Here is a 22,895-nt window from a genome sequence, read left to right as displayed (position 1 = left end):
CTGGCACGAGTGCTAATCAAGCAGTACTGTCTTTGGCCATATTAGCGATTTTGATTTCACTTGCCTCGATAGGTCTTCGCAAGCAAAGTTTATTGCTAATGAATGAGAGGTATTCAAAAGTGGGCTGGTAACATCCACTGGCATAGGCCATGGGCTCACTTGGCTTGTCGGGTCTCCTCAAGCACAGCATATCTCCAAAGGTCTCAGTCACTAGTCATTGCCTCGTTAAGGCCCAATGTTTGATGGTCATGCTTCACCACCTCATCCCAGGTTTTCTTGGGTCTACCTCTTCCACAGGTTCCGTCAACTGCTAGGATGTGACATTTTTTCACACAGATGTCCTCATTCATTCACAACACATTACCATACCAGTGCAGTCGTCTGTCTTGCACACCTCATCTGATGCTTCTTAGGTCCAACTTTTCTTTCAGGGCGCTTACACTGTCATGTATGCACACTGACATTACACATCTAGCGGAGCATACTGGCTTCATTCCTTGCAAGATTATGCATGTCCTCAGCAGTCACGGCCCATATTTCACTGCCATGTAGCATGGCTGTTCGTACACATGCATCATACAGTCTACCTTTTACTCTGAGCGAGAGGCTTTTTGTCACCAGCAGAGGTAGGACTCTCTGAATTTTGTCCAGGCTATTCTTATTCTAACAGTTACACTTTCAGAGCATCTACCCCCACTACTGACTTGGTCCCCCAGGTAATGGAAGCTATCAACTACTTGTAGTTTTTCTCCCTGGAATGTAACAGAAGCTGTTCTCTGCACATTTTCATTGTCTATAGCACCTTAGCATTTGCCACATACAAAAACTATCTTCCCAGTTAGCCTCCCTTTGATATTGCTGCACCCCTTATGTGTCCATAGCTTACTCTGGATACATCCTATGGAGTTTCTACCTATGCCTTTTCTACAGATCAAGCAGGCCCATCTACCTGAAGGGATTTGTGGTTTGTCTGCCTTCCTACTTATTAAGACTTTGGTTTTAGCTAGGTTGACTCTAAGGCCTTTCGATTCTAATTCTTGCTTCCACACCTGAAATTTTTCCTCAAGTTCTGATAGCGACTTGGCAATTAGAGTAAAATCATCAGCATAGAGGAGCTCCCAGGGTCATCCTGTCTTGAATTCCTCTGTTATTGCCTGGAGGACTATCATAAATAGGAGGGGGATGAGGACTGATCCTTGGTGGACCCCACTACTCCTACTCGGAATTCTTCACTGTACTCGTTGTCAACCCTCACCTTACTGACAGTATCCCTGTACATGGCTTGCACAGCTCTCACTAACCACTCATCTATACCTAGTTTCCTCATTGACCACCAGATAAGGGATCGGGGTTCCCTGTCAAAGCTTTCCTCCATGTCAACGAAAGCCAGGCACAGAAGTTTATCTTTGGCTAGGTATTTCTCTTGCAGCTGTCTTACCAGAAATATAGCATCTGTGGTGCTTTTCCCTGGCATGAACCCAAACTGCATCTCATCTAGACTGACTCTCTCCCTTATCAGTTGGGCTATGATCCTCCTAGCTTCCCTTCTGGCAGTCTGATACAATTCCCTGCTACCACCGTTCTTCCAAGACTTTTTATTTTCCCTAATAGCCCTGTCAACAACATTGTTCCACCACCACATTAACTTGTTCGAGAGGGGACTTTGCACCATCCACAATCTGGTCAGTGGGCCCTCAGCAGTGAAATCACTAACTACTAATCTATGTTGTGGGTACATTCTTTGGCCTGGGAAGGTTTTGGCATTTATAAGCAGCCGTCTTTCTCTTTTTCTGGTGAGGATGTAGTTAATTTAGCTACTGTGTCTGCCAGAACAGTAGGCGACTGGCAGGTTTCCTTAAGTTAGTATTGCAAACCATAAGATCATTTGCATCACAGAATGCCATCAGCCTGGTTCCCTCCTCATTGCGTGAACCAAAACCATAGCCTCCATGTATGCCATGGAAGCTCCCTGCATGTCCATTGAAGTCACCAGCCACAAAGAGGTCAGTCATTTGTCAATGAGGTAGTCTGCAAATTGGTCTTTCAGTCCATCAGGTAGCCCCAGCTGAGGGGCATAGGCTGAGATAATGGTTGCTAACCCATGATGTAGCACTAATCTAATCTTAAGTATTCTATTGCATACTCTGATTACCTTATCAACCCATTTCTGTGCAAGAAGTATACCCACGCCCCTGACCCCATCAGTGTTCCCTGCTCAGAAAATCTTGTACCTGTGAGGAGCCTAGCAGAACCACCTCTCCACCTTACTTCTTGGAGGTAGCACAAATCTACATGTCTCCATTCAAGCATCTCAACAATCTCACCAGACCTACCTTTCAGTGTGCCAACTCTGAGGGTGTGGGCCCATGAGACCCTGGGATGGGGCAGCAGCGTCATGTACCTGAAAAGAAGGCTCGCATTTGGAAGAATTCATAAACAAACAATAGCCTTCAACCTGTATACACTACGTCATCATTTTTATGCACTATATGATCACTACCTTACATAAGAGATAAACCTTAAGTAGGGGTGGGGATGGCATTAAACCGTTAGAAGTGTTTATGGGAGACAACCAAAGGATGACAGAGAATAGGGAAGCGCAAAATTAGACAAGAGCATCTTCTGGATTCCTATTCTTTCGGGGGAGTTATTAAAATGGAGTAGGGGAATCCGAGTGCATGCGCTAGTTTATATAGGGTGGAGTGGTAGAGGAGGGGGAAGTGTTGGTGAAGCAAGTGGTAATTGAAACAGAGAGACAGAGTGAGGCAGAGAGAGAAGGGGCCAGAGTTAGGGTGGTCAGGGATAGAACACGTTGAGAAAAAAAAATTCTTTTGGGATTTTGGGTAACATAATTTAATGAAACAGCAAATGCTGATAATAGTGAAATAGAATTGAAAAATGTTAGAATTTTCAGTCAGCCAATCTGTGACAAAATTACAGAAATAAGTGACGTTGTGACAAACTTGAATAAATAAATAGGTGACGAATAGCGGATGTGCATGAAGGAACTTAAGTTCATCTTAAGACAAGAGCGAGGAAGACGAAACTATGTTTACATGGTAATGAAATAGATAGAATAACGAAAAGAACTAATAAGGGGTTTATGATCTGTGCAGAAATAGAGGAGTAGATGTTGAGCCCTGTGCTAGTAGGGTGCTAAGAGTACCATCCGAGTGTGATCGTTGCCAGAGCAGCTAACTGGCTTCCGTGCCGGTGGCACATAAAAGGCACCATTCGAGCGTGATCGTTACCAGTATCGCCTTACAGGCACCTGTGCTGGTGGCATGTGCAAAAAGATTCAAGCGAGGTCGTTGCCTGTACTGCCTGACTGGCCCCCTTGCTGGTGGTTGGCGTTAAGAAGGGCATCCAGCTGTAGAAACTCTGCCAGATCAAGATTGGAGCCTGGTGCAGCCATCAGTCAAATCGTCCAACCCATGCTAGCATGGAAAGTGGACGTTAAACGATGATGATGATGTACGAGGTTGGGAAAATAAAAATTTCTTATCTGAGCATCTTCTAGATTAGTATTTTTTCGGTGGAATTATTAAAATGGAGTAGGGGAATCCAAGTGCGTGCACTAGTTTTATATAGGGTGGGGTGGTGGGGGAGGGGGAAGTGTTGGCATGCAAAAGCTTGAAAGCCAACCTGTGAAATGCCAGTGCACATGTACAACAGAACGTAAGTGTATTAAGAGAAAAAGTGGGTCTAAGGGGCATCAGATGTCGTGTGCAAGAGAGAGGGCTGCACTGGTATGGTCATGTGATGCAAATGAATGAGGACAGCTGCGTACAGAAGTATCGATCTCTAAGTGTGGAGGGAATATGTAGAAGAGGTAGACCCAGGGAGATATGGAATGAGGTGGTGAAATATGATCTTCGGTTGTTAAGCTTCACAGAGGCAATGACAAGTCACTGAGACTTTTGGAGATTTTCTTTCCTTGAGAAGACATATCACTCTGTTAAGTAATTAGCATTATGAAGGGCATCCAACCATAGAAAGCAAGCCAAACAGACGACTGAGGCCTGGTGCAGCTCTCCAGTTTATCAGCACATCAAACTGTGTAACCCATGCCAGCGTGAACAGACGTTAAATGATGACAATGATGATGATATATATATAAAATAATAATAAATACGCATTTTTTAAAGCCTAGCCAGGCTCATGGGCCCGGTTTCCCGGTTTCTATGGCATATGTGTTCCCCAGCTGGATGGGACGCCAGTCCATCACAGCGTTACTCATTTCTACCTGCTGAGTGGACTGGAGCAACGTGAAATGAAGTGTTTTGTTCAAGAACACAACGCATCGCCCGATCCAGGAATCGAAACCACAATCTTACGATCATGATGCTGACACCCTAACAACTAAGCTACGTGCCTCCACATGATATATATATATATATATATATATATATATATGCAATGGGTTTTTCTCATTGTCTGTCTCTCAAATATACTCAAAAAGCTTTGGGGTTAGAGCAGGAAAGTACCTGTCCAAGGTACCATGCAAAAGGATTGAACTTAAAACCATGTGGTTGTTAAGGAAACTTGTGAACCACTAAGCCACACTTGTACAACAAGCAAGTTGTAGTTCATTGTAATGGTTACAATTTTTCAATCTGTCAAGACAATAAAAATGGTTTTTATTCTCATTTATTTCTTCTTTTCTTCAAAGAAGAGAAAGTAAAATACAGTTCTCTGTTTATTTAAATGCTTTTCTTTTACTGTTTGTTTTTTTTTTGTTTTTTTTTTAGCTAAATATAACTAATGTTTAAAGAATTATTTTGAATCTGATTATTTTGGTCTATGTTCATTCCTTGAATATAATTCTGTGTGTCGAACTTGGCAGTGTTTGGAACTGGAACAGGAGTGCAGCCAGTCAAATGGTTCTGTACATGATCAAATAAGTCTTTGAGAATGCTGCAACGATAAAAACAAAGAGAACAAGCAAATGGACGGGATGCAAAATCATCAAAGTCAGAAACTAATTTTGCAAATCGTCCCTTGAATGGAGGATTGATGAGTACATCTCCATGGATCGGTGGAGTTAATTTACAAGCACACATATCATCGTTATTGTTTTCAGAGAAAGGGTTCTGTGCTTGAATCTCTGCTGGGTTTGAGTTGTTCATATTGTTTTGTTGTTGAGGGGTGAGGTACATTTTTCGGCTGTTGAATAATACTTCATCTGAATTCAGTCTAAAGTCTTGCTTGTCCGTCTCAAAATATTGTTCATGAGACATCTGGGACACATAAGCTGGTCTATCAATAGTGTAATTGTCTTGGGATGTTACCAAAGAATTTCTAGAAGACGGTGTTAGATGAAAGTTCTCTTCTGTTGTAGGTTTATCAAAAGAAGGAGTTATTTCTTGGCTTGGGGATGAAAGCATTAATTTCTTTGCAGAATTAATATTTAATGAATTCTGATAGGATTCAGGAGGGTAAGACTGTGATTCATTCTGAAGAACTTGCTGTTGTTCCAGAAGGATGTTAGTTGTCGGCACTGGTTCGGTTAAGTCTATCTTGACTACATCTTTAGCCATTGCTGTTAAATGATTTCTACTATCATTGGCATTGCTTGAATTACTGTACATATCACAGTTCTTGTCGACATTTCCTAGTTCGGTGACATTATTCATATTGCTAATTTCATTTGAAAGTGAAGACTCTCTCACATCAGACTGCTCACTATTAACAAGGTGATTCTTACCCGAACCGTCGACATCATCTCCGGTTGTGTCATTGGATAAATCTTTAGTACCTTTCGTAACACCAATACACTGTACTTCATTAAAACCTTTTGCTATTAGATGCACTTTCATGTGGTTTTCAAATTCACTTCTCAAAGTATAAAATATGCTGCAGCAAACGCAATAATAACCAGCGTTCCTGTGTGTGCGCAAATGCCGGTTAAGTTTGCTTGCACTGGGCATCAGAGCATTGCAGTACGGGCATTTCCGCCTCTTTATGAACTTACCACTGCTTGCTGTTAAACTACTGGCATCAGTTATTTTGTCTGTGAAAATGGTTTCTTCAAAGTCTTTTGAGGACATTTTATGTTTTAACATTCTGTGTGTCAAAAAGCTTCCGGAGAAGACAAACGGCATGGTGCATAACTCACAGTGGTACTTGGCAATTCCATGTGTTCTAAGGTGACGCTCAAGTGTAGACTTATAGCCAGTGCTATAGATGCAAAGTGCACATTTGTGACGCTTGTTTGGCAGTGAATTCATAATTAATATTTCGGGATGATTAACTTTCTTATGATGATGTAAATTGCCTATCACAGTAAAGGGCATGCCACATATATTACAAGAATACTTGGCTTCATTATGCTTCTTAATATGACGGTCAACAGTGCTTTTGTAAGAAGAACTGAAGGAACACATTGGGCACTGAAAAGGGCTATTCTTGGCATGAAGGCTTTTGGCAATTAATGTAGGATCTGTCTCATTCCAGTTCTGTTGAAATAAATCTTGGACTTCTTTCCATTGACTTTTATATAATCTATCCTTATGATTGCGCCAACAGTGATATTTCAAATACAGTTTATTACTAAAGTTCTTGGGACAATACAAACAAAAGAACCGTTTAAAAAAAGGTTTGGTATCAGTTTCCATATCAGCGGTTTGGTTCTGGAAATCTAAATCTTTTGATTCTTTTTCTGTGTTTGCTGCAATTGTATTATTGTGATCTGAAATTGCTGTTGTAGAAGTTTCTGAGATATTGCTACGTTGTTGTTGTTGTTGTTCTTCAGAGTCTTCTATACCATGTTTATATTTGATGTGCCATTTCATTGAAACTTGTTTCGCAAACGGCTGACCGCAAATGGAACATGTATGCGCGGCTGTTTCATGCCGAGTAATGTGTTTATCGTATTCCAGTTTCTCTATACTTTGAAACGGACACATGGGACAGTAATGCTGCAAATCAGATGGATCATCGGCATCTTGCGGGTGCTGCTTGTTGAAGTGGTCAATTAAGGATGTTATTACTGAAAAGGAAGTTTTGCAAATTTTACAAACAAACGTTGAGTTATGTTTCCTCATGTGGTTAGTCATGTTATTCTTGTCACTGGTTTGGTACATGCACCTTGAACAATTAAGGACTTTTGTCTTAGACATTGAAGTTTCAGAGTTCTTCAAGATATTATCAGTATGTTGCTCATCTAAGACAATACTGCAATCCATTTCTTGGACATTAAATAATTCCTCTTTCGGTGTTTGAAAATTGTAATACTGTTCATCGGAATTATTTTGGAAAGATGTCTGAGATGAGTTTGAGTGGTACGGATCTTTATTATTGTCAGAAATCTCTGATGGAGGATTTGTCCATTCTAGCTTTGGCACTTTGTCGAACACATTGTCTCTAGAAGTAAGAGAATCAGGAGCATTATCTTCAGAGGACATATTTGGAATCAGCTGAACTGGGTAAACAGTGTTGTCAGAAGAAGAGATAAAGATGAGACCATTTTGGTCACCAAATCTGTTTGTCATCTTAGATAACCACAACTAATATGGTAAAATCTGGAAACAGAGAAGGGAAAAATAAATTAAACAACAGTATATTCTTAGTTAATTATATTGCAATTATTTTTTATTAATTACACTTTAGCAACATCAGTGCACCCACAACCCCTGGTTCTTCTATCCCACTCACTTCTACTTATCTCATATCTTGAGGGTCCACCCAGACACCTCCTCTCCAATATTTTTTATCTTCACCCAGCTCTACTTAGATCATTCCTACAACCTCACTTCTAAAATGGGAGGGGCTATGCGGATCCTCCACCTCAAGAAACCTGTGGCCCTTTCTCTTAACATTACCTCTTCTCCTAGCATAATGCTGCCTCTTGGGGTTCACAGTCTTGTAAACTGCATGGTGATCCCACTTCTGCTGGTGGCATAAAAAAAAAGGGCACCCAGTCCTTACTGTAAAGTGGTTGACATTAGGAAGGGCATCCATCCATAGAAATCATACCAAAATAGATAATGGGGCACACTGTAGCCTTTGAACCCATCATATCCTGTCAAACAGCTGATATAAAACATGGACATTAAATGCTGCTACTACTGATGATGATGATGATGATGATGATGACGGTGATATTTGTTGGTCCAATCAGTGATGATGAGGTAGGGAAATATCCATGTTATTTTGGATACTTATAGATTGGGAATTACGAGCAAGCCTGCTCAGTAAGGATGGCAGGATTTATTGGACACCAAGCAGGAGGGAAAACATGACCTCTTAAAAGACACTTGAACTGTGTAGAGTCAATGTCTATCCAACAGTTGGCAGTGAAAAACTTGTCTTTGCTTAGGCATTTCTCGAGAAGAAGGAAAACTCAAATATAACACCTGTGACTGTTTGCATCATCATCATTTAGCATTCGCTTTCCATGCTAGCATGGGTTGGACGGTTCAACTGGGGTCTGGGAAGCTAGAAGGCTGCACCAGGCCCAGTCTGATCTGGTTATGTTTCTACGGCTGGATGCCCTTCCTAATGCCAACCACTCCGCAAGTGTAGTGGGTGCTTTTTACATGCCACCGGCACAGGTGCCAAACGGGGCTGGCAAACGGCCATGGTCGGATGGTGCTTTTTACGTGCCACTGGTCAATGATGTAAATTAGTTCTTCCTTTTGGGCATATGTATACGTTAAGGGAGTTGGGTTGGATCTGTGCAAGGCTGTTTCTCACTTTCAAAAGCATTAGGCACAGACATCACTTGGTTTTTAACATCTCTGTTATGTGTTGCATATTAAGACAGACATTGGCTGAGAAAGGCAAAACACAATGAAAAACTTTATGATGGACTGAAGGCATGCGTCACTGAGGATAGTATGCTTTCTGAACACCTGCTGAAAGAGGTGCCCATCATTGCCACATCTTTGCAAAAGTGTATTGGTTCCTACCATCATCATCCTCCTCATCATTGTTTGTCAGCTTTCCACATGGGTGGGATGGTTTCACAAGGGCCAGCCAGGTAGAAGCCTACACTAGACTTCTGTGACAGTTTTGGCAGGATTTTTACAACTGGATGCCCTTCTTAACATCAACCACTCAGCAGAGTGAATTTAGTGCTTTTTGCATGGCACAAGCACAAGTAAGGTCAGCTTTGGCAAGGATTTTGCAGCTGGATGGCCTGCCAAACACCAATCACTTTACAGTGTGGACTGAGTGCTTTTAAATGGCACCTACACTGACAGGGTCACCAAGTACCTAGCAGGACAAAAAAACCCAAAAAACTAAGAGGTGAGGGGGTAGTGGAGGAGGCAATTTTGTGTCAGATGATGAAAGGTTATAGCAAGACAGATACAAGTGTCTTGCTGTAGAGGAAGTATGAGGTTACCCAGCCATGCTTTCACCCTTTAGCATTCAGATTTCTTGGTCGAATGCAATTCATATTGATTCATATTGTTTTGAATTAATCATGCGTTATCTTCTAGCTTTCAATGATGTCATCATATATTCTTAGAATGATACTGTAGGGTGAGTGTGAAAGGCCAGATCCCACCCTACTCTAATCTGTATTTTAAGCATTTCATGACAAGATACACCTTTGATAAAACAGTTGCTCTCGCAAAGCAAATTCATCATCATCATCATCATCGTTTAATGTCTGTTTTCCATGCTAGCATGGGTTGGATGGTTCGATCAGGATCTGGGAAGCCAGAAGGCTGCACCAGGCCCTAGTCTGATCTGGCAGTGTTTCTACAGCTGGATGCTCTTCCTAACGCCAACCACTCCGTGAGTGCAGTGGGTACTTTTTACGTGCCAGGCGAGGCTGGCAACGGCCACGTTCGGATAGTGCTTTTTACGTGCCACCAGCACAGGAATCACAAGTACAATTTCCATTGATTTTTTATGTTGATGTACTTGACTCAGTAGGTCTCCTCAAGCACAGGGTCAAAACGGTGTTATGAGAATTTATGGAAGGTATCCCTTAGAAACTCAACAGGTATGTTAAAAATGGAGAAGAGAATGTTAAAATTTAAAAGACTTCCTTTAAATTTTAACATCTTCTCTTCTCCATTTCTGAGATACTATTTGAGTTTTTATGGGATACCGTTCCATAAATTCTCGTTACATACCATATACGTGTAATAATTTCATATTTGCAAATATCTTAGGCCAGTGGATGGAAGCACTCCGTCGGTTACGCCGATGAGGGTTCCGGTTGATCCGAATCAACGGAACAGCCTGCTCGTGAAATTAACGTGTAAGTGGCTGAGCACTCCACAGACACGTGTACCCTTAACGTAGTTCTCGGGGATATTCAGAGTGACACAGAGAGTGACAAGGCCGGCCCTTTGAAATACAGGTACAACAGAAACAGGAAGTAAGAGAAAGTTGTGGTGAAAGAGTACAGCCGGGATCACCACCATCCTCTGCCGGAGCCTCGTGGAGCTTTTTTAGGTGTTTTCGCTCAATAAACACTCACAACGCCCGGTCTGGGAATCGAAACCGCGATCCTATGACCGCGAATCCACTGCCCTAACCACTGGGCCATTGCGTCTCCACCTTAGGCCAGTAACCTACTAACAAAATATGAAGAATCTTTGTTAGAAATCGCCCTTTGGAACCCTCCAAAGTAAAGGATGAAATATAATTCAACTAATTCTAGTCTTTGGTAGATATTTAACAATGGGTTACAAGTTTAAATTGTTTCTAAAAATGGGGTGAAATGCTTTAATTTGTTTATCATATCTTACTTGGTTGTTTTACAAGAAATGTCGCCTCTTTCTGTGTTGCTATTATCGTAAAGCTAAATGTTTAGTTCTCAATGGTTCACTAAATAATTACTGTAATATTTAGTTAATTAAGAGCAATTTATTAGTATTAGTTTTATATAATCAATATTTTTCATCTTTTACTTGCCAAGTCATTTGACCGTGGCCATGCCGGGGCACTTCTTTCAAGGGTTTCAGTCGAACAAATCAGTTCCAGGAAACTGTTTACCAAACCGTTATGTTATGGGGATGTATACAAACCAACACCCATTATCAAGCAGTAGGGGAGAACAAACACATACATATATATGGGTGTATGTGCATATATATATATTTGAATATATTTAATGTAAATTTAATTGTATTTGGAATACTATATATTACTAACATAGTTTTTGTAAATTTTCGTATATTTTTTTAGCTTTTTTATCCCTTACTTTATTTTTGTAACTTTTTATTGGAATTTTCATCTGATTTATGGCTTGTACTGTAGGGTCCAGCAAACCTAATTTAAATATACCTATTTTACACATACTTAAGGGTTTTAAAAAATTAAAATATAGGCACAGGAGTGGCTGTGTAGTAAGTAGCTTGCTTACCAACCACATGGTTCTGGGTTCAGTCCCACTGCGTGGCACCTTGGGCAAGTGTCTTCTACTATAGCCTCGGGCCGACCAAAGCCTTGTGAGTGGATTTGGTAGACGGAAACTGAAAGAAGCCCGTCGTATATATGTATATATATATATATACTAGCAGTATCGCCCGGCATTGCTCGGGTTTGTAAGGGAAATAACTATAAAGCATTTTTAGAGAGTTATAGCCAAAAAGTAGAAAAAAATGGAAAAAAATTATGGTAAATTTTTTTTTGAGAGTTAAAACGGTCGAGTTGCGTCCCCTAGACAGTCTGTGGTTTGTGTTTCTGATTCTCGACCCCATGTCGAATTTATCGATTTTTTTCAGAACTGGGGGAAACTTTTCAAAATTTTTGCTGCGTTAGTTTTGAATTATGACATTGGGCTATGTGTGTGTCAAGTTTCATCAGAATCGGTTGAAAGCCATGGTCAGGGTGAGGGTACAACCTGACAGACACACAGACAAACTGCCGTTTATATATAGAGATGCGTGTGTGTGTTTGTGTGTCTGTGTTTGTCCCCTAGCATTGCTTGACAACCGATGCTGGTGTGTTTATGTCCCCGTTACTTAGCGGTTCGGCAAAAGAGACGATAGAATAAGTACTGGGCTTACAAAAGAATAAGTCCCGGGGTCGAGTTGCTCGACTAAAGGCGGTGCTCCAGCATGGCCGCAGTCAAATGCCTGAAACAAGTAAAAGAGTTTAGTTTATTGTATTGAACGTTGATAAAGTGATATAAGGGCCTGATGATTAGGGTCACATTTTAAGAAGGGTTCCAGGAAAACACGGAGTGGTTTAGGAATCCGAGGATGTACCTCATGAAACACGTGTTGCCAAGTAATAAAACAGTAGGTAATTAAAATAAAAATTCTTTTTATATGGTGAGATGTAGGGGCCTACAATCTCTAAATTAAAATATATATGCAATGTTTCGGTATTAGTATACGATGTCAGTTATAGGTGTGTTTCACAGTTCATCTGTCAAGCACTCATGAAGGCTTCCACACAGTTCCTGTGTACAAAATTCACTGACAATGTATTGATCTGCCAGTTACATGCTGCGCGGAAGAACTGAACCCAAAACCACGTGGTTGCAAAGCGAGATTATTATTATTATTAATAATGTGATAACTTTAGACGGTCTAACCACATTTTAAAGTTTTATAAACTGCAAACACGAAGTAATACACAAATCGACATCTTTTTTTTTTAACTCTCTTTTACGGCGATTTGTTTCAGTCATTTGACTGCGGCCATGCTGGAGCACCGCTTTTAGTCGAGCAAATCGACCCCGGGACTTAGTCTTTGTAAGCCTAGTACTTATTCTATCGGCCACTTTTTTTTACCGAACCGCTAAGTTACGGGGACGTAAACACACCAGCATCTGTTGTCAAGCGATGTTGGGGAAACAAACACAGACACACAAACATATACACACACACACATATATATATATATAAACAGTATCCATTTCTCTTAAAAATCAAGCCCAACCAACCATTCAATGAAAGAAATTATTTGGGATAATGAACTCTCGGTCAAAGTGTCCGTAAATAAGAAGAGATGGTCACAGCTAGAATGCAACATTTTATAGGTTTACTCAATAAGACTGACCTGGGACTAAATAACAACACAAGATTATAAACTGGATAAGTCTTTTTCGGTGTTACGATATCGAATATTGATTATCTTGGAGCTTTTTGGAGTGATATAACAAAATAAAACTGACTGAAAATGGGAAAAACAAACATGTCTGATTCATTTACGCATGCGTGGGTGCATGGATGAAGATACCCCAATGTTTGTCGGATACACAGACACACACGAATGAGAGAAACGAAATAGGGCGAGAGGTAGATGCAGAGAGAGATAATAAGGAAAATAAACTTCATTTATACATATGTGAGAGTGTGCACGTGTATGTATATAGATATATATAAATATGTGCGTGCGTATCTCTAGATATATATGTATGCATGTGCGTGTATGTATATACTTATACATTACTGCATATACTTTATACGCACTTTCTGACAAGTTGTGGTGCACCTGAGCACTGTATACAATAATTTCATTATTATATTATTATATATATATATGTTAGAAGTATTAGGGGTGATGTATAGATTTAATACATATGAAAGAAAACAGGTGTTCAGAATACTGGATGGTTGTAAAAATACATATTTAGAAACTACAGGAGTATTTGAAAGCGCTAATATGAAGAAATAATATGTGATATGTAAATAAATATATATTTTTACAACCATCCAGCATTCTGAACACCTTTTTTCTTTCATATATATATATATATATACGCTCATACAAACGTGTGAGAAAAACCAGGTAGTACCTATATTATATGTAATTCTTAGATGTTGATGGGTGCATTCGGCGGGAACTACAGTATCATTGATATTGAATGAGTGTAGGGATGCCTAACCTGGACAGATCGGCGATATAATAAGTATGGTTAGAAGGAAGGAAAGAAGAGAATAGCAAAATTGTTGGAACAGAGACTAAGGATGTAAAACAATTTAAGTAGGTTGGGGATAGGGAAAAGAAATAGGAGATGGAATGGCATTTAGAGAAAGAGAGAGAGAGAATATAAATTAAGAGCTGAAGAGATGTTTAGGTAGAATTAGAATGAGAGATGAAAGAAATGCGATTCGGACGAAGAGACAAATAAAAAGACAGAAAGAATTACGAAAAAGACGGAAATGTATGAGGAAGCGATGAAAAGAAAGAGAGGGAAATATGAATGTATAAATAAAGAAGAGAAAATGTTTAGAGAGAGACAGATGGAACAAGTGAAAAAGAAAACGAGTGCCAGAAGGAATTGATAGAAATGGTAGAGAAAGAACCGAAGTCTTCAGAGAGAGAGAGAGGGTGGTGGGAACTGATATAATTAAATTGATAAAAGAGGAATCGAAGTCTTCAGAGAGAGGGGGAGAGGAGCAAGAGTAGGGGACAGAGAATAAGATAGATAGACAGAGAGAGAGAGAGAGTGGAGGGGGAGGAGAAAGAGGCAAGACATTAATATGAAACATGGAAGAGAGCAGCGAGTCCAGAACATTGCTTTCTGGGCTTGAATAAAGCCAAGCCTACGAAATACGATCAATACGGACCTGTTCGATGATACGAAGGTCGAAGTCCAGAATAGCTTGCTGAGCTGGGAAGTAGGATTTAGAGGAAACGAAGCAGGAGATGGTGTTGTAGTGCTAGCCACTAAATTTTATACACACATGTAGATTTAATAAAAGCAAGCACAGACACATTATATATATATAATATATATACATATATATGCCAATAATATAATGTATTTTCGATCTGCCATGCTAAATACAGAGGTGGTTTTTGCTTCATTTGTAATAACATGCAGTTCATACTTACCTCTAAAGTGTACCCACACTGCCTGCTTCAACCAACAAATGTCTATCCACCTATTTTGACCTAAATTTACATGGCAAGAACTTACACTCGCTTTTCTTTGCCCCCTCTTTTTTTTTTCATCCGTTGCTCTTTTGTCTATCTATCTACTTTTTTTCTGAGTCTTCGCTATATTAATGTGTAAGTGTTTATAATATATATACACACACTCTCACATATAAGTAATGCCTGACTGTGTCCAACATCTACTTAAATAAATCCAGCTTAGTAACAGTTTTTTTTTCTAGTTTCTGTAATTTTCCATACTACACCACCTTCTCAGATTTTTTCGTAGAGTAAAAAAAAACGGCAGACAAAAAAAACGATGGGTACCGATTTGTTGTTAAAAAAGGTTTAATTTGCATATCAGCAATAAGATAAACATAAATCTTTAAAAAAATGAATGAGTTGGAGCTTTTTACATATTCGTTATAAATGAAAAAGATCCAAAATATTAGACAAGACTTTGGATTTCTTATAGCATAAATTTAACCAATGCATTATATATACATCCGAGTATATATATATATTATATATTTTATGTATATGATTGATAGCACGACAGTCATTTAATAAGCGAGAACGAATCGGACCTAGTTAAATAAGTTAGACACAAATAGACCAAAATTATCTATCGTGACGTGTAAGACACATAACATAGAACACACACACTCACACATATGTATGTATGTGTATATATATATATATATATATACATATATATTTTTATATATATATAAATATATACATACATACATATCGTGTGTGAGTGCATTGTCATGTATAATTTAGCCCAAAATATAAAGGCCTTGAATTACAAATGTATAAAATAGTACGATATGATGATCAAATTAGATTTGCTTGAATTTATAGATAAGGAGGAAAAAATAATAATGGACAAAAATAAAGTGGCTTTTTCTTTCATTCATTCATAAATGTTCTCCCTCTCCTCCCACCTCTCTATATGTTTCTCTTTCTCTCCCACTCACCATCACACTCCCCACCTCTCTTTATAACTCTCTCGCTCTCTTTCTCTCTCTCTCTCTCTCTCTATAATTATAAATAAATCACTCTATGGATGTAGGTTTCATTTATAAATGAACGAAGTCTTTTTACTTACAAGCATTCGGAATATTGATCGTTGCTTGGCCAGGAAATCAGTCTCTTCTCACGTCGCATCGTTTAATAACGCATTTTTAAATCATTCATAGAATATGAATAATTTTGGACACGGTAAAGAAAGCAGTCGGCTCTGAAAATCTTGGCAAAACCTAAGAAAGGCTTTTTGTTGTTGTCAGAAGAAGGGAAATGGCGGAATCAACAACCCTTGGGCGCTAAGGGAGGAAATACGGGATATAATAGAACTGCTGGTCTTTTTTTATTATTTATTTCTTCGTTATAGAAAGCAAATTTTTTTTTATGGGAATTATACTATCCTGGAATTAAAAATGAAAATGAACAAGGAAAGAAACAAAGAAATGATTTCAAAAATGTTACAAAACATTCGTAAGAGCAACATCATTAAAGATGTAACTTCGAAGTCACTGCCAACCTTTTCTTTGTATAAAATAAATAAATAAATATGATACTCTACTGGAAAGTATTCGGTGATCCTTTAATTCAATGTTCAACTGTCTTTATAACACACACACACACACAAACACACACGATCCTGTCTTGGGAGGGTCATTGCGCCAATAATATACAAGACACAACATTTGTTTCAACTCATGAATTCATATCAACAGTCTTGCAAACAAGATAACAAAATCAAAATGTGTGTGCGCGCGTTTTATTTTATTTAATTTTTTTTTATTTTTTGCCAAATAAACATGCTCTACGCGTGTGTCTGGCAAGAAACAAAAAAATTACCATTCCGAATTATATATATTCTTTTATTTGTTTCAGTTATTTGACTGTGACTATGCTGGAGCACCGCCTTTAGTCGAGCAAATCAACCCCGGGACTTATTCTTTGTAAGCCTAGTACTTATTCTATTGGCCTCTCTTGCCGAACCGCTAGATGACGGAGACATAAACACACCAGCAACGGTTATCAAGCCATATTGGGGGGACAAATACAGACACACAAACATATACACACACACACACACACACACACACACACACACACACACACATATATATATATATATATATATATATAGATAGATAGATATAGATATATATATACACATATATACGATGGGCTTCTTTCAGTTTCCGTCTACCAAATCCACTCGCAAGGCTTTTGGTCGGACTGAAGCTATAGTAGAAGACACTTGCCCAAGGTGTCATGCAGTGGGACTGAACCCGGAACCATGTGGTTGGTAAGCAAGCTACTTACCACACAGCCACATATATAATGTTGCAGTATGAGCTTAAAAGCCTGTCTTTTTCTAAAATATTTTCCTCTGGTCAGTAATATCTGTTATGAGCTGCTGAGGGCCCCTTTACAAGGCACTTCAACCTATTAGAAATAGTAGCCTAATCTCACTCACATCACACTTTAGTGCCTTAAAATGGTTGCTCTCGATTTTAGATACTGTCTCTAGACACACGAAAGACACAAACACAGCTAACATGCCTTTAATCCTTGGTTTCCTGTATCATAGATCACCTGCTGCTAAGTAACGTTTCCCAGCTCAGATCATAGCTGTGTGGTTAAAACGTTTGCTTAGCAACAACATGGTTGAGTGTTCAATCCTACTTTACAGCTCTTGGAATTTACTCTTTTACCTGTTTCAGTCATTTGGCTGTGGCCATGCTAGAGCACCACCTTTAGTCGAACAAATTGACCCCAGAACTTATTCTTTGTAAGCCTAATTGGCGACTTTTGTTGAACCACTAAGTTATGGGAATGTAAACACACCAACATCAGTTGTCAAAGCGATGGTTGAGGGTCAAATATAGATATTATATGTACAATAGGCATCTTTCAGTTTCCGTCTACCAAATCCACTCGCAAGGCTTTTGTTTGGCCTGAAGCTATGGTAGAAGACACTTGCCCAAGGTGCCACGCAGTGGGACTGAACCCGGAACCATGTGGTTGGGAAGCAAACTTCTTACCACACTGCCACTTCTGTGCCTATATGTGTATTTTAGTAGTATTTTGATTCAATCAAAACCTTGTGAATGAAATTTAGCAGATGGAAAACTGTGTTGAAGCCTAGCAGAGGCTGGGATTGTTCCTATTTCATGCTTTATTGACTTTAATCACGGCTTATTGACTTTAAACCTCCTGGCTTACAAAAATCACCCGGCTTTATGATGCTTTTCATAGACCTGCTCTGTGATAAGCATTTGAACCAGGATTCTGTATATCATCCCTTGGACCTCCTTCCGTTAATGACACTCCTGGAAAGTGCCATGGATGTTGGCATCCTTCTCTAGGCCACTGCAACATGATTTTGGGTTCAGTCCCACGGCATAGCATCTTGGGCAAGAATTTTTCCACTATAGCTCCAGGTCAACCAATGCTTCTGAATTTGGTAGATGGAAACTATATGGAAGTCCATCATTATCATCAACATCATTGTTGTTTAATGCCTGCTTTCCATGCTAGCATGAGTTGGATGGTTTGACTGAGGACTGTCAAGCCAGAAAGCTTCACCAGGCTCCGATCTGATTTGGCAAGGTTTCTACAGCTGGATGCCCTTCCTAACACCAACCACTTTGAGTGTGTAGTGGGTGCTTTTTACGTGCCACCAGCATGGGAACCATTCAGGTGACACTGGCATCAAGGTAGCACTTGCATCAAAGGCAGCACTGGCATTGAAAATGACACTATAATAATAATAATAATAATAATAATAATAATAATAATAATAATAAGAGATCATGAAGAAAAAAAATGCTTTCTAATTGATGTATCAATACCAGCAGATGACAACGTGTCTCTAAAAGAAATGGAGAAACTTTCAAAATACAAAGACCTGGAAATAGAGGTAACCAGAATGTGGAATCTAAAAACAGAAACAATTCCTATCATAGTAGGTGCATTAGGCATGATAAAAAAATATTCAGACAAATACATAACAAAAACACCAGGACTTACAAACAAATATAACATACAGAAAATTGCACTACTAGGCACTGCACACATCCTACGCAGAACACTTTCCATACAATAACCATCAGAACATCACAACAAATCACAGCACATACCCAAGGCACACAAAGCTGCGCTCAGTAGTGAAGTGAAAGCATGCTATAAAAATAAAACTACTGAATAATAATAATAATAATAATATGAGGGAATATTATTCCAAACTTACAGGGAAAAATTCAATTTAGAAATACTAAATCAAATTTCACCAAATATATACATTTTATTTATTATTTTGCACATTACTTAATCATTGTTATATGTTTTATCTTATATTTAATCTTTCTATAAGATGTAATTTTTCTAAATGGTATAATTTAATTTTTCATTATTGAATTGATAAAAGGAGTTTTTTTTTAATATATATATATATGTTTGTATGCATGTGTGTAGTTGTGTGTGCGTGTCTTTGTACTTGTGTTTGTTGCGTCACAGTTCAACAACCGGTGTTGGTTTGCTTACATTCTTTTTTGCTGAACTGCTTAATTTCAGCATATGGGGATTGAACAATTCCCATATACTGTCAACAGTGGTTCCAGAAATTCCAAGCCAGAAACTACAGTAGTGCTCGATGAGGACGTCCTGCAAACCCTGATGGGACAAAATCCAATTGTAACTGTTGAGGAACTAACAGAGAAGCTTGGATTTGGTCATTCAACAATTCATCGACACCTGCATGCCACTGGAAAAGTCAGCAAATTAGGTCAATGGGTTCCACACAAACTTTCCAAGTAAATGCGTGCTCTTCTTTGCTGTCATGTCTCACGAATGAACCTTTTTTGGACTGAATAGTGATAGGTGACAAGAAATGGGTTCTCTATAAAAATGTCAACTGCTGAAAACAGTGGGTAGGGAAAGGAGAAACATCGGCACCCCAGACTAAAGAAGGTCTTCACCGACATAAGGTGTTGTTATCTATTTGGTGGGATATGAAAGCTTTAGTTCACTTTGAACTTTTAAACCCAAACCAAACGATAGCAAAGGAGATCTACTGTGAGCAGCTTGAGTGGCTTAAGTCAGCACTAAAAGAAAAATGGTCATCTTTGGTTTCAAGATGAAAGGAGTTCTTCCATCAGGAAAATGCTTGGCCATATACAGCAAGGATGACATTCCAAAAGCTGGAGCAGTTTGAATGGGAAACGATGTACCACCCACCATATTCACCAGACATTGCCCCATCTGATTATCATTTATTCCACAGTCTTCAAAATCATTTGGACAGAAAATATATGAATTCTGTAAACAAGGTCAGAACAATACTGGAGGAGTCTTTTTCATCACGGACAAGTGAATTTTGGAAGAGGGGCTTTGCAAGTCTACTAGAATGATGGAAGAGTATATTGAAGTATATTTTAGATTAAAAAAGAACTTTATTTGAATTTTTTAAAATAAGAGAAGTATAAAAAAAAAACCCACTTTATTTAGGGGATAACTCAATAGTTTGTAGGGAGATTCAGCATGACATGGAATGTGACAAGGCTGGATCTTTGAAATAGAAGCACTACTCATTTTTGCCAGCTGAGTGGACTGGAGCAACATGAAATAAAGTACCTTGTTCAAGGACACAATGTGTGCCCAAGTATCGAACACACAACCATACAATTGTGAGCCAAATACCCTTAGCTGCTGAGCCACACATCCTCATGATGCATGTGTGTAAGTTTGTGTGTCCCTTTGTCAAGACATCGTGTAGAAAATCTACCTCGACAGATTCCATCTGACGCTTGTGGGCATGGAAAATTGCTGATGGCAATGATGACATTGATGATGATGATTATTATTACAATGATGATGATGATGGTGATCATTATGATGATGATGATGTCTTTCCTGTGACAGTTTAAATGAAATATTAAAGGCCCCAAGATGTTAAAGCCATGCCCTTTTCACCTACACTCAGCAAGTAAAGAAAACATACTTATAATTTCAAGCTATCTGTTATTATTATTATTATTATTATTATTATTATCATTATTATTATTGAGTGAGAGAGCAGCGCATGCCATCAAAGTGACACTTCTGCTCATGATCAGAGATACAGATATCATCAACCACCAAGGGACACACTCGACTGGTTACGGTCAAACAACTGATTAGAAAATCTGTGGTATTGAGTAGAATATTTGCTGTAGCCCATCTTTTATACCAAGACAAAACAATGTACATGATAACACTTCCTTCCAATCAGTTAAGATCATGAGAGCCAGTGCCTGGTGCTACATCAGGGCATTTATTTGTTATTGTTATTATTATTATCATTATTATTATTATTCAATAGTCTTATTTTTATAACATGCTTTCACTGCACTACTGAGCGCAGCTCTGTGTGCCTTGGATATCTGCTGTGGTTTGTTGAGATGCTATTATTTTCAATATATTGAAATTGCTTTTATTATTATTATTATTATTATTATTATTATTATTATTATTATTATTATTATTATTATTATTATTATCATTATTATTATTATTATTATTATTTTTATTATCATCATCATCATTATCCACATATATTGTTGCTATATCCTTTATTAATTTCAATATGTAATAAAATATATACTTCATTATATTTTACTATTCATCATATTTAATAAAGAATAAATTATGTATGTTGAAGTTTTGTGTTATATTATATGACATTAGATAACTATATTGTATTATATGCAGGCATGGCTGTGTGGTATGAAGTTGGCTTCTCAACCACATCGTTCTGAGTTCAGTTCCACTGCATGGCACTTAGGGCAAGTGTCTACTATGTAGTGGATGCGTGGATGTATTAATAAATACATAAGTGCTTTGTAATAAATTAAAGATTTATTATCACTACATCAATTTGTAAGCAATGTTACACATCGCTTGTACAAAATGCATATTAAATAGTGGTTGCAAATAATACATTTTAAAGGAATGCATAATACAGGATACACATTAAAGCAGAATATGTTTGATGGTGTGTGTGTGTGTGTGTGTGTAAATCATGCAGTACAGAGTCACCTTCTGAATATTCTTTCGTCGTCCTCATAAATGCGTGACGTTCTCTTAAACGTTGGTTCGGCTTCTCTCCAGATACCTATTTCTCCGTTCTATTTATAACATCTCAAATAGCCAGAAAAATAGATATACCGCAAGAGTGTTATTGCGTACAGTAGGTCGCTGGTCGTCCTGTTAAACTTCGCCTGACCTGCTCGGGTCAGAGGTCGAAGGGAGACGATCCATCATTTTTTGTCCGAACAAAGAGATTCTGATTTCGCGCCTTTTTTGTGCATTGGTATTTTACGACCAATGATTCTTGGGTCTGATTTCGAATCCAAGCTTTGAGAAGGAAGTGCTAATTCTTACAACTACTATAGCCTTGGGCTGATCAAATCCTTGTCAGTGGATTTGGTTGATGGGATCTAAAAGAAGCCTATCACACACACACATGTATATATCTATATGTGTGTGTGTCTTTGTGTTTCTCTCCCCCACCCCCACCACCACCACCACCACTTGATGATGGTGTTGATGTGTTTACGTCCCCTTAACTTAGTCGTTCATCAAAAGAGACTGATGGAATAAGTACCAGGTTTTTAAAAAAATAAGTACTGGGGTTGATTCAGTCAAATTAAAAATTCTTCAAGTCAGTGCTCCAGCATGGCTGCACTTTAATGAGTAAAACAAATAAAAGAAAAAATAAAAGATACAAAAAAAAATGAAGACATTTAATTATCACATTCACTATCTCATGTATGATGATGATGATGATGATGATCATCATCATCATCAAAATTTAACGTCTGCTTTCCATGCTGGCAATGGTTGGACATTTTGACTGAAAACTGGTAAGCCAGGTGGGCTGTACCAGATTCCAGTTTGATTTGGCAAGGTGGATGTTTCTATAAAAGAAAAGAATATATATATATACGATGGGCTTCTTTCAGTTTCCATCTACCAAACCCTCTCACAAGGCTTTGGTTGGGCCAAGGCTTTTACAGAAAACACTTGACCCGGCTGCT

General features: G+C 38.5%; 1 protein-coding gene and 1 long non-coding RNA gene across 4 annotated transcripts; both read right to left on the bottom strand.

The window, feature by feature from the left end:
• Positions 1 to 1,522: 1,522 nt before the first annotated feature.
• Positions 1,523 to 21,091, bottom strand: LOC118762635. The gene is made up of 3 exons (XR_004998397.1): positions 20,916 to 21,091; positions 15,458 to 15,464; positions 1,523 to 1,535 (listed from the first exon to the last, which is right to left on the bottom strand). It is a non-coding gene; the product is annotated as an uncharacterized LOC118762635 (long non-coding RNA).
• LOC115209327 (zinc finger protein 184-like) lies at positions 4,695 to 16,134 on the bottom strand. Of its 3 annotated transcripts, none has more exons than XM_036501504.1 (2): positions 15,914 to 16,134; positions 4,695 to 7,523 (listed from the first exon to the last, which is right to left on the bottom strand). In XM_036501504.1, the coding sequence occupies exon 2, from the start codon at positions 7,491 to 7,493 to the stop codon at positions 4,752 to 4,754; it is 2,742 nt and encodes a 913-aa protein (XP_036357397.1). In that variant the 5' UTR covers positions 7,494 to 7,523; positions 15,914 to 16,134; the 3' UTR covers positions 4,695 to 4,751. The 3 variants fall into 3 exon arrangements, with proteins under 3 accessions (XP_036357397.1, XP_029633544.1, XP_036357398.1); XM_029777684.2 differs by lacking the exon at positions 15,914 to 16,134 and adding an exon at positions 14,758 to 14,946; XM_036501505.1 differs by lacking the exon at positions 15,914 to 16,134 and adding an exon at positions 14,490 to 14,679.
• Positions 21,092 to 22,895: the final 1,804 nt, after the last annotated feature.

Source organism: Octopus sinensis, linkage group LG3 (genome assembly GCF_006345805.1).
Source record: "Octopus sinensis linkage group LG3, ASM634580v1, whole genome shotgun sequence".
In the NCBI taxonomy this organism is placed as follows: Eukaryota; Metazoa; Mollusca; class Cephalopoda; order Octopoda; family Octopodidae; genus Octopus; species Octopus sinensis.
Note: the sequence above shows the minus strand (reverse complement) of the source record. Positions and strands in the feature narration are given on the sequence as shown.